The 11,910-nt window shown below is 45.4% G+C and overlaps 1 protein-coding gene across 1 annotated transcript in view; it reads right to left on the reverse strand.

The window, feature by feature from the left end:
• The window catches only part of UBE2O (ubiquitin conjugating enzyme E2 O), a gene marked incomplete at its 5' end in the record, with an annotated part of 92,944 nt that overhangs the window by 21,575 nt on the left and 59,459 nt on the right, over positions 1 to 11,910 (reverse strand). Inside the window, 7 exons of the mRNA XM_025197501.1 lie at positions 1 to 259; positions 1,469 to 1,619; positions 3,059 to 3,168; positions 4,031 to 4,174; positions 7,555 to 7,618; positions 9,254 to 9,351; positions 10,383 to 10,493. The exon at positions 1 to 259 is cut by the window's left edge and continues 274 nt beyond it. Coding sequence (XP_025053286.1) covers positions 1 to 259; positions 1,469 to 1,619; positions 3,059 to 3,168; positions 4,031 to 4,174; positions 7,555 to 7,618; positions 9,254 to 9,351; positions 10,383 to 10,493 — 937 coding nt within the window. The remainder of the gene's footprint in view (positions 260 to 1,468; positions 1,620 to 3,058; positions 3,169 to 4,030; positions 4,175 to 7,554; positions 7,619 to 9,253; positions 9,352 to 10,382; positions 10,494 to 11,910) is intronic.

Genomic DNA, 11,910 nt, shown 5'->3' on the forward strand with positions numbered 1-11,910 from the left:
GTAATGGGGGCTGCTGCTGTCTCCCAGTGGCTTCAGTCATCTCCTTCCCCATCTCTTCAGACTGCACTTCCTTTAAAGCCCCTGTGTTTAGTGTGCCATTGCTAGAGTCCTCTACTTCACATTTGGGTCTGGTTTTAAGCTCTTCTGATTTCTGGTCAGCAGCAGCTGAAGACTCTGGGTCAGGTGGTTCACCAGTAGCCTGAGAATCTGGTGAGCAGGACATGATCTTCACTATCTGCTTCTTCAACAGCCTCCTCACCTACAAAAAGCATGCCTAGTCAGTACACAAAGTAGGGTGTGGGGTGTCTGGACACATAAAACACATGAAAATAGCCAGCTTTAGGCTTGTGCAGAAGAGAGAATTTGGCCCATCATGCTCCCCCTGCCCAAGAACACTGACAAAGCAGTGGGTTATTGCTCTCAAAATTAGCATGCTGGCAAAAAAAATAAATAAATAAAAATAGCTGCCAACACATATAGCCATGGAGATGTTTTCCTGAAGAGGAAGAAATACTGGCCAGGGCACTGGGGTAATCGATTTCTGACCTGACTGAGCAAGGGCCCAGGGAGCAAGCTAGAACAAGCATTTTCAGTTTATATTGTGCCCTTTGTTATGAAATATCACTTTCCACACTTTCCAAATTTTAACTAAACAAAGCATCCAAGGCTATGCAGAAAGATCACTGTGAACACCACTGAAATGCAAGTGTCTGGAGGAGGGGACATGACACTTTATAGGACTCCAGGGAAGCAGGGCTAGAAGGAACCTCCTGAGGTCACCTAGTCCATCCCTCAGCTCAAGGCAGGATCACCTCCAACTAAACTTTTCCAGTTAAGTGTCTGAATAACCCGCTCTTGACAATACCCAGGGATGGAGATTCTACCACCTCTCTCAGTAGCCTGTCCAATGCTTAGCCATCCTCAGAGAGAAAGTTATTTCTAATTCCAACCTAAATTTCCTCTGCTGCAGTTTGAAGCCATTTATCCTACAATGCACGATAACCCAAGCCGAAAGAGAGCATAGGAAAGGAACACTTTCTCCACTTCATTACTGAAGGGGGTATATAAGTGAATAAACATGGAATTCAAGGATTTGGAATCTCACTAGGATGCCAGAAAAGAGAAAAAAAATCCTTTACGGGCTGTTTGGTAATCATGTCTAAAAGGTGGCCGCTATGACATCATAGGGCCCTTTCTGCACACCACTGTAGCATCAGGCTGTACTTCACCCAGTTTGATAAGATCACTGCACAAGGCAACATAGCTGTGCGCAACTGAGAGCCATTACACTTTATTGCATCACATTTTATATCCTGTGACTTATTGGAAGGCCGAGGTTTAAAAAGAGAGAGAATTTAAAAACCAAGCTACCTGAATCATGAATGCTTGAGCAGACATATTGGCAATACGAATGCTCCAACTCTCACACCCCCAGCTAAGCTTTCAAATGGTTTTCCTGTGAACGCACCTTCTTGGCGACGGACCCTTCTCCTAGAACACAATTTCTCTCCGGGCACTCGCAGGTGATTTTTGCAGGTTCCACCTTGTCAGGAAATACATAGAGACATCTTTCTCCAAGCTGCCTCTGTGCATGGTCAAAGCATCCCAGACGCTTTACCCTATTGGAGTGAGAAGACAGAGTTACCTCCGATGGACATTAGCTCAGAGCAGAGTAAAAGAAAATGGGCACCCCAGTGATTGCTACCTAACTGATGGATCTTCCTCTGGTTAGCACTACTTAATTAAAATGGAGAACTGTCCCTATTTCATATTCCCTGAATTGTAGACCTCTCACATACAGAGGTATAAGGGAAGAGGTACAGAATACTTTCAAGCCACCAAGTGATTGGGAGAAGACAGTCCCCCTGCCTCACACGCTAGTTACCCTGATTCCAAACTCCCCAAATGAATTACAAAAATAGGCCTTAACTTCTGCATTTATTTTATTTCCATAGGCAGGGGAGGGTGGCATGTTTTAGACTAACTCATTCACCTTACAGACTAACCTAATTCATTACGTCAAGAACCACTGCTCCTGAAACTGCCTCAAACTCAGGTGGAACTGCAGTCCACGGTGCTGCTAGTTCGAGTGAAAACCCACCTAATATTGCATGGTTTCAAAACTTGTGTTTGTGGCCAACATGCACAACTCATCACCTGCAGGGGGTGCCAGATGCTCCTTGATGGTGGCACTGTGCCTTAGACTAGAGCAGCAGTTCCCAAACTGACACATTGTGCACCGCCAAATTAAAACAATACAACCTTAAGTATCACCAGCAATTTTTTGTCATATAAAGTAATTATTATAAACCTGTTAATGCATACCACTGACAGGTTGTCTGCATACCACTGGTGGTACCCATACCATAGACTGGGAACCACTAGACTAGAGCGAAGTGAGCCTTCCCTTCCCATCTCAGAGCTTCTCTACTTTTAGAAAACAACATTCAACCCAACACAGAATAAATGAGGAAGGGAAGGGAAGAGGAAGCAAGCTGTCTCCAGGCATTGCTTACTTCACGTGCTGTTTGGCAAAAGCAGTGATTCTCAACCTTTTTGGACCCAAGGCACCCTTCACTGGATTTGAGGCCCCTCCATGACTTGTGAATTGAGTGGCACCAATTGCAAAAACTAATATTACAGTGCTTAACTTACCCTTTTGTGGAGGGGCTGGGCAGAGGAGGTGGGAGATCCTTCAGGCATGGACATGCCTGTGCCTGCATTTATATACTTAGCTTATCAGCTTCTCTTTTATGCCTGGTTTATCTCCTTACCCCTTGTGGCACCCTTCTAAGAGTCTAGCGACACCCTGGTTGAAAATCACTGGGCTAGAGAGAGAGCGAGCCTTTCTACAGCCCCGCTATGTTAAGCTAAAAATCTAAACTGGCTCATCATATGATGCTTCCCCAATAGCTGGGAGATGTAAAGTGTTTGGGGTAGTTGGCTGATAAGAGCTCCCTTCCCAAGGGGCTGGTACCAATATTGCATTTCCTGGCTGTTTACTTGCAGAGGGCTGTGGGCTGCTGGAAAGCTAAAAGACATCTTTAGCAGATCTCACCTGGATAAATTCTCCTGCGTGATTACAGATGGTGGGGGGCTTACGCTGTCATTACCTCCAGGACAGAAGCTCTTAGTGATCCAAGTAACCTTTAGTTCCACAACTTGTACCTGGAAAAAAACCCCCAATTAGCTTCTGATTTCATAAATCTGCAACACTGAAACAGAAAATATGACAATTTTTGCCCTAATACAACCAGTGTTCATCCCTTGAGGGTGAAGGAGTCCTGGGCTGCTGCCATTAGCACATTAGCGCTTCTCCATTAAGTAAGGGTTCTTACATCCATCGTATTCCTAAAATGCTCAAAATATAACCGCTAATGTTTGTGGAGTTTCTGTTTCTTCCATTATGGTTATGCCTGTCTTGGCAAAGAAGTTACAGCTCACACCACAATCTTTAGGGAACCCTAACGTGGCTGAATCTCAAACAAATTCCCCGCTACCCTTGGGCCCTAAACTGCACAGATAGTCAGAAACCTCCTCTTCAGGGACAGGAAGGCCTAACTCAGAGTTTCAAGAGCAGAGATGGTTCCGATTCTCTCCATGTAGCGATCCAGCTACAGGCTTGTTCTGAGAATCCCAACTTCATTGCCACATGAGCCCCATCCTACTTCCTCTTGAACCCTGGCCCCACGCTAGCACAGGTCTCATCTCGAAGTTCCTACACGTGATTGGGAAGGAGATAACCACAGGGACAAGGTGAAAAAAGGGGTAGCCTACAGTCTAAACATACCCTAAAGCACCACCCCAACTCCTAACCTTGTGCTCAAAAGCTCCCATCAGCTCAGCAAGCAGAAACCCTGATGTTCACCCTGCAAACAGCACTTGTGTGGAGACATCAGAAGAGCAGAGCCACCATCAGTTCCCACCCCTGTCCTGAAAAGATCTAGACAAGCTAACGAGAATCCAGCCAGCCGCCAGCCAGCCTGGTGCTCCCCTTAGCAAACAGCCATGTCAGCTAGCCAGCCCGTACCTCTTCCACCACCACTCTGAACTTGCTCTTCGTGCTCAGGACAGGCTTCACTCCCGAGAGCCATTGCACACTGGAAAAGACTTTTGAGGGTCCAATGAGAACTTGCCCAGGATAAAAGCCATATGAATCATCAAAGAAAAGACCCTGAAAGAAAAAACAAAGCAGCATAAAGGAACCATAAGCTTAGAGAAAGTAGCTGATACCGGAGAGCATTCTGTTTGCAAAGACACGAGAGCTATACGTTCCTCTCCTTTCTTAAGCACTACGGACACTTCTCACAGAAGAAGCTAGAATGTAGATTCCCCTATTCTTAGAGCTGGCTCATTCCTCTGCTTAAGCCATACTACCAGTCTCTATAGCAACTACCTGCTTGTCACAAAGGATGACAACTGGGTTGGGGAGAAGCAAAGGTACCTGCAAGAAACGGAGGAGCTTGATTTAATGCAGGGGACAGTCAAGATTAGGGGTCCACTTAATTTGCGGTTTTCACAAAAACTGTGAATGTCTGTCTGGTCTCCAGTGGTGTCCCTCAGAGATCAGTGCTTAGGCCCATGGTCTTAACATCTTTATCAATGACTCGGATGAGGGGGTGGAAAGCACAATGATTAAGTTTGCAGATGACACCAAGCTGTGGGGAAATGCAGACACATCTGAGGATAGGATAAGGATCCAGGATGACCGACAGACTGGTCCTATGGACTGAACGCAATCAGATGAGGTTCAGTAGGGACAAGTGCCGGGTCCTTCATCTGGGTAAGAAAACCTTCACTACAACTATATGATGGGTGGTTGTCTACTGGCTGGCACTGCATCTGAAAGGGACCAAGGGGTGACAATCGACCAGAAGATGAATACGACCCAATAGTGCACGGACGTCGCCAGCAGATCAAACAAAACTCTGGCATGAATCAGCCACTGCTGTGTTACAAACAGATCCAGAGAGGTGCTCCTCTCCCTCAATTCGGTGTTGCTGAGGCCACAGCTGGAGTACTGCGTCCAGTTCTGGGCACCGCACTTCAGGAAGGATGTGGATAAGCTCGAAAGGGTGCAGAGAAGGGCCACCTGTATGAGCAGGGGCCTGGAGGATAGACCCTATGAGGAGACTCTGGGAACTGGGTTTGTTCAGGCTGAGCAAGAGAAGACTGAGAGGTGACCTGATAGTGGCCTACAAGTGTCCAGGCTGAACACCAAGATCTAGGGGAGCAACTCTTCAGAAAGGCACCCCCAGGGAGGACTAGAACTAACGGGCACAAACTAACAGGAAAGATTTAGGTTGGACATTAGGAAAAACTTCTTTTCTGTAAGGGCATCTAGAATCTGGAACATGCTCACAGCAGAGGTGGCGCAGTCACCATACTTGGAGGTGTTCAAGAGGAGGCTGGACAAGCACCTCGTTGAGCTCATTTGAGCCCAATAACCTCCTGCTCGTGGCAGGGGACAGTACTTGATGATATTACAGGTCCCGTCCTGTCCTTTGATTCTATGTATTGCGCTGGCTGTGATTTCCCACGAAATTAACCTAAACCCCCCCAGCATGTTATTCATAAAATACGCTGTTTTAGAATGCCAACAGTGTGATAATCACTGCAGCCATAGATTGAATGACTGAGAGTTACTGTCTCCTACACATTAGGTTGGGAGCCATGAACACCTGATTTCTTACCCCTGCTCTAACAAGAATATCTATGGCTTTTGGCAAGTCACTGTGCTGTTTGGCTTTGACTTTACTGGTTGCCAAACGGGAATAATAATTCCCAAGTACCCAATGGACATGTTAGAGGAATTAGTCATTAGTGTTACAAGGGTTTTCATCTTTAAGTTATAAATTATCATCAAGCCACCAACGACCTTCCAGGTATTCTTTGTTGTCGACACTGGGGGTGACCAGAGCTAAAGAAACAGGGGTGGGGGCGGATGTAGAGGTTTAATAATGCAATTACATGTGTTAGGATTTTTTTAACTGAATATTTTAAGTCACATAATGCATCAAAAGGACAAAAAGCAGGGCTATAAAATCTAAATCAATAAAAGGCCAAGAATACTCATAAAAATTCTGGGCACTAGATCTGGAATGGGCTGAAATAACAAATGGAGAGGGGCAATGGTCTGGACAATTGCTAACCATTGCATCTCTCCATTTGTTATTTCTGAGTACTCCTGATCTAGTGCTCAGAATTTTTATGAGTATTCTTGGTACCAATTCTGTGTGCTTCCACTGGAAATACCATACAGTACAGAAACCCCACTATGAAAAATTGCCAAGGAGCATACTCTAAAAGTCAGGCCCCTTTAAAAGGTGTTTCAAGTTGTGCACCCAAAATGACAAGTCACTGTTACAGTACAATACATATTACAAAACTAAGCTCTATCTTTACAAAGAAGCAATTTCCATTTTGAGATCAAACACTGGAGAACAATTAGACAGAAGCCAACTCTTTGAAGAAAGAAGATCCCTCAAGAGAAGAGGGATCATATTTAACTTAGGATGCATTTGAACTTCAGCACAAGCACTGCTTTGTGTCTAGTGACCTAACAGAGCTTCACTGGATGAGACTGACTGCAGTGTCAAAAAAATGTCAATAGCATTAACACAATTCCTTCAGTCAACCCCCTCAATATTGTTACCATTATGAATAATAATGAAAACGCTTCATAGCAATATCCAATGCATTCTTGCTGACAAAGAATGGGAGGAAAAAACTGAGCTAATGTACAGCCTCTGAAGGGTGGGTGTTCTTTAGTCTCAGCCTGGTTATCAATGGGCCTGTCTCCATTCATGCTGGAACCAACAGCCACATTCTCCATTCAGGAAATAGCAAAGATCAAAACAAAAAACAGGTCAGGATTTAAAAAGAAGGTAGACTGACAAAGCGAGTTTTCAAAAATTAGTTTTCAAGCATCCTAGTTTGAGAGCACCTCTCAAACAGTATATGCTTTGGTTACTCCATTCAGTACTTTCAAAAGGGTTCTTCTCATCCTGCTGATGTTACTAGCAGCTGCGTCAGCCAGATCCTAGTCCCACAGGTTCACTAACTGTATTTACTGTTCCATTTAGGTTTAATAAGTAATACATGCAATAACCTGGGAACTAAGAAAAACTGCAAAAGGTTGTGGCCTGGCCAACCCAGCTACTTGAAACAGTTGAGTTACAGTAGAGCCTTTTCAAGTAGGGGTGATTATACTGTGGAAAAAGTGAAACTGGCTTTATTGTGAGTATTTTTATAAGTCACTTGAAAGGTTATTGGCCTCCTCACCTTCTTTTACCTAGCACTCATGCGCGTTACTTGGAACGCTAACCCGAGTAAGATTTTACAAACGTTAACTTGCTTTCAAGTTGGTGTCCTGTTAAGAGTGCTCCACCCACGTGAAAAAGATCTTGCAAAACCTTTTCAGTGATTCTCGTACAAAGTTGTAGGATTAATTATTTTTAGTTGCTATGGCTTCGCCTCGGTTTCCTCCCACGGAAATTATAAAATTGGAATTTCAGACTAACGTAAACAGCCTCAGGAGGATCAACAACTTACCGAGTCGCTGACATGAGGACAGACGTCATATAGCTTCGCTCCATCTTCTGTGCTCATAGAACATCTGGTTAAACAGTGGTGGAGAGATGGTGATGGTGAGATCAGTTACCTCAACAGTCAGATCCATGCAGAGCAATGTGCTGTCTGGATGGGTGTGCCCATACGCCTGATTTACCAATACTAGGCCAGACTGCAGTACATTACTGAGTCTGAACAAGATAAAAAGGGGTCTCCCCACCCCAATTCCACCCCCATAATTGTAGATATGACCCGAGCGTACACATTAAAATGCTCAACTGAGTACAAGAGATGTAGGAGGGAGTGGGATGCAGGGTGAGACTGTTTTACATGCTAGCACACTGGCTGCTCCAAGCTCTCACATCACATACGTTTCACAAGTGCTGGAACCCGAGTTCTGAAAAACTAGCAAAACTAGCCTCAACAGGCCTGCTCAAACACCTTCTTCCCGGATGTGAGAACTGTGGTGGGATTTCAAAATGATTCACTGGTGGGAAGATGTTTTGAAGCAGATGTCACTTCTTACACAGCCATGCCCAGACTACTGGCAGATACCCATGAAGACTGGAAGTTGCACAGCTAGCTGGAAAAATTATACAACTAGCAAGAAAGAGGGCTTTCTTTTCTTAAAAAAAAAAAGAGAGCTAGTAATCCCAGATAAACATGCGTTTGAGGTTCCTCAAAACTGCAAAGTTTTGTACCTGATGCAGAAAGTAATCTGTAAGAATCTCCAGAATTACTTGCATTTCTTCCAGAGAGGGACTCAAACCTGGCACTGCAGTTCTCCCCCATTTATCATCACTGTTCATTTTAGAGAGACAGATGCAATGCTGTCAACTAGAAAAAGTGAGCTTCTCACTGCACTGGAGTGTCGAGCAAGGTTCCTTTGCTCTCGCGGATCAGTAACAAACTTTACTGGTCACAGCAGGCCCTCAGCTACGCTCACTGCATTCAGAGGCTTTTGATTTAGAACAGTATGAGTTTGACATCCCTGATTAGATGGTAATATTGTTTATCACGGCCAAAGAATAGATTCCAGCCCCCTCTCTTAGTTGGGTTTGTTCTGCAGGACTTAAGAGAGAGATATGTTAAGGAAGTCAGCAGCTGTGACTTGCATGTCAAAAATGACTCAGGTTAACAGATCAGGTTCAACTGCAGGCACCTTTAGACATTTTCACCCAAGCTCCTAACCAGGTTTATAAGTAGTTACTACATGTCTTCCCTGTTGTTTTAAACCAAAATTGAGAATACCTCCTGCAGTGAAGACATACCCTTGGCAGGATCCAGGAAAGAAGTTAGGGTGGGACAGGAGGAGGGGGTGCAGAACGGGACAGACAACAGTCACTTTTCAAAAAAGGATTTCCCTTCAAGACCATGACCTCTGGATGATTATGATATTAGGAATCAATTTTACCTGACCAGACAAGATTTGTCACCAATAGATGCTTACACACTTGTTGGTTGCCATTAACCCCAATCTCTCTCAACCAGAGAGATAATAAAGTTATTCTTTGTCCCGACTGTATTCTGAACCCTACTACAGCTGAGCAAAGGGCCTCCTGGGCAGAGTACAGGCTGCCTGAGTGAGATGCTAAGGCTGCTTCTAGTTTTCTTAAACAAGCTAAGGTTACTAACCCTACGGGTAAAGGAAAATGCTCTGTAGCAAAAGCAAGAAAAGTACCTGGCTCCATTGGAGAGCTTCAGGATGACCTGGTTCTTTAAATCGTAGACCTTGCCCAGCCAACAGTCATAAGCGATGTAGTCACCATACATGAATGGCTGTAAGATAAAGGGTGAAACCCCCCCCCCAACAACTCACATAAGTACCCCCTCAATGCAGACTGGTGAGAGCACTCTTCTGCTCACTCAGAGGCTCAGAACTGACACAGCAGTGTTTGCTGTGAACTGGGATCAAGGTACACTGTAGAAGTGGTTGCTTTTCAGGGAAAAGTGTAGCATGGACAGCTGCATTCTCTAAACAACAGAAATAATTTTATTTTTCATGGATATTAACTTGGGTAGGGGCTTATATATTCTTTTGCAAAGTGCTGTTCAAATGTTTTTATTGGGAATAGAGAGTTTTGCAAAGGAAGCCATCTTTTTTTTTTTTTTTTTTGGCAAAGGAAGCTTGGCTAAGTACATAACAATATAGTTAGTCTAGTCTGTGGGAGCACGTTATTTCCACCAGAGCAGAGAAGCCTATATCCTTTAGAGGGTCATCTGTGGGTATCTCACTGCAGCACGACTGCAGCCTCCCAGATTTTGTTTCAAAGTCTCGATTTGCTCAAAAAGAAAAAAAACCCCAAACCCAACCACCAAAATGAACAGTGAATCTTCTCTTGCATTTGATCATCTGGAAATCACCTACCCACTCAAGAGATAGCAAAGGCAGGGAAAGCCAGAGAGGACTTCCAGCTGGACAGATAAATGCTTTGCTCTTTTAAACATTTTTGCAACCTGTTGATATAGTAACTGTATGCATTGCAGGCCAAGACTAAGCTGTTGCCATGGGACTGCCATGGTCAGGTGATCACATGAGCTAATCACAATGCAGAAGCTTCTCACACTATTTAAGGCCGACTCAGTTAACCGGATTTCGCAGTGCGATCAGAAATATAGGAGGCAAGAGGGTGGGGGGTAATGCATTTCCCTCTTTCAGCAAGGATGCTTCTGGTAAGATTTAGGTAGGCAAGGAAACACTGATGTGCCCATCCTCCAAAGATAACTGCTTGCCCAGAATACGAATGTTGCCCCTGCGAGTCGTTCCCACTTGCAGGAGAAGCATCAAGAGGGAGGGAGCAGTATCTCACCCAGATATGCTGCAGGTCTTTGCTGTTGACAGGATAGAGGATGCAGTTGGTTCCTACCAGCTTCACAGCACACTCTATGTTTACATCGATGACTGTCCCGCACTGGCTGTCCTGGAAACACAAGAAGATAAAAAATAAAGGGTCATCAACTGGGGAAAATTCTCGGGATATCCGTGCGCCCTGCATACAGATAACAAGGAGCAGAAATCCCTGGAGGGGAAGCCCTCTATCTATTCCCCATAGAACAGGCACCGCTATGCTCTGGAGAGAGCGCTTCATGACAATTTAAAGCACCCAACGTCAAGGATCAGGTGAGGAGCTGCCTGCACCACATCCTTTCACCCCTTGCTCCCAGTTATAAGTATAAATAGCTCTTGCTGCCGCAGCCCAGCACCTCCTGCCTTGTTCACATAAGGAGACAGCTACTTCAGTTGCTGCAGTAAGACAGCTGCTGCTTGTTCAGCACTCTGGCATTTGCATCCATTATAGCTTGGCTCCCAGAAACACTGTGTCCTGTTACTGTTTCACTTAACAATTCCCTGCAACTCAATTGGATTTTCTCCTGCAGGTACTGCTCTATGCAGGGGCGGGGAGGACGAGCACCAGCGGTCAAAAGACTCTCTGTGCTCAGGTGCTCCCGGTTCAACACGCGTGCTAGCATCTTCGTTTACTGCTGGCAGCAAGCGGGGGAGATAATCGGGGACTCTTTCCATCAGACCCAATGCAGTGAATCATAAGATTTCAAGCCAAACTGCTTGCTTGCTGGTCCCATGAGAAGACACTGCTATTATCTGCCTCACTCATGTTGCAGTAAGGAACCAAAGAACAAGCTTTAATTTAAAAAGCAGACAACAAACCCAGGATGCAGAAAGCCTTCTAGAAAGCGACTGGCAGGTAGTGTGCAAGGCGCACATTGCGTAACCATATGGCACAGCCCGGCCTGGAAGAGCTGCTAGCCCAAACATTCTGGCAAATGCTGCAACTCCTTCGGCCTCCTGACAGGTGGTGCAATCAATAGCTTTATTTATTAACGACCATAGTCCATTACAAAAGCGGACTGTGGGATGGCATGGAGAACGCTTGCCTCCCATTGGCTTCAGTGCCTACCCTTATCTCCAACATCAAGGTCCGTCAGTAATGGAAACTTCATGCTCTAAAGGGATGCTGCCATGCAGACGCTGAACAGCTACCTAAACTTGCCCCACGTAGACCCGCTGTCCTGTCTCACAGGTTAAATACTGAGTCACGCTCTAGGTCCAGTTCTTGGGGTGTATCCAAGTTTGCTGGTGCTCAGTGGGCTTTGCCTAGTCTCAGGGGACAGGCAGTCAAAGAACGGACACATGCGTTCAGTGGAGGAGTGTCTGGGGAAGCACTGGTACAGGCTGCTCAAATGAACCACAGTTCTTCACCTCTCCCTCCATCCCCCCCCAGCCACAAAGCAGGGCTGTAGACAGCAAGGCAGAGGCACAGAAGCCATTCGCCCTTTCCCTTCCTCCTCCCTGGCAGTCCGGGTGAGCCCGTCCTGACC

The sequence above is a fragment of the Alligator sinensis genome, unplaced genomic scaffold (assembly GCF_000455745.1).
Source record: "Alligator sinensis unplaced genomic scaffold, ASM45574v1 scaffold400_1, whole genome shotgun sequence".
Classification (NCBI taxonomy): domain Eukaryota; kingdom Metazoa; phylum Chordata; order Crocodylia; family Alligatoridae; genus Alligator; species Alligator sinensis.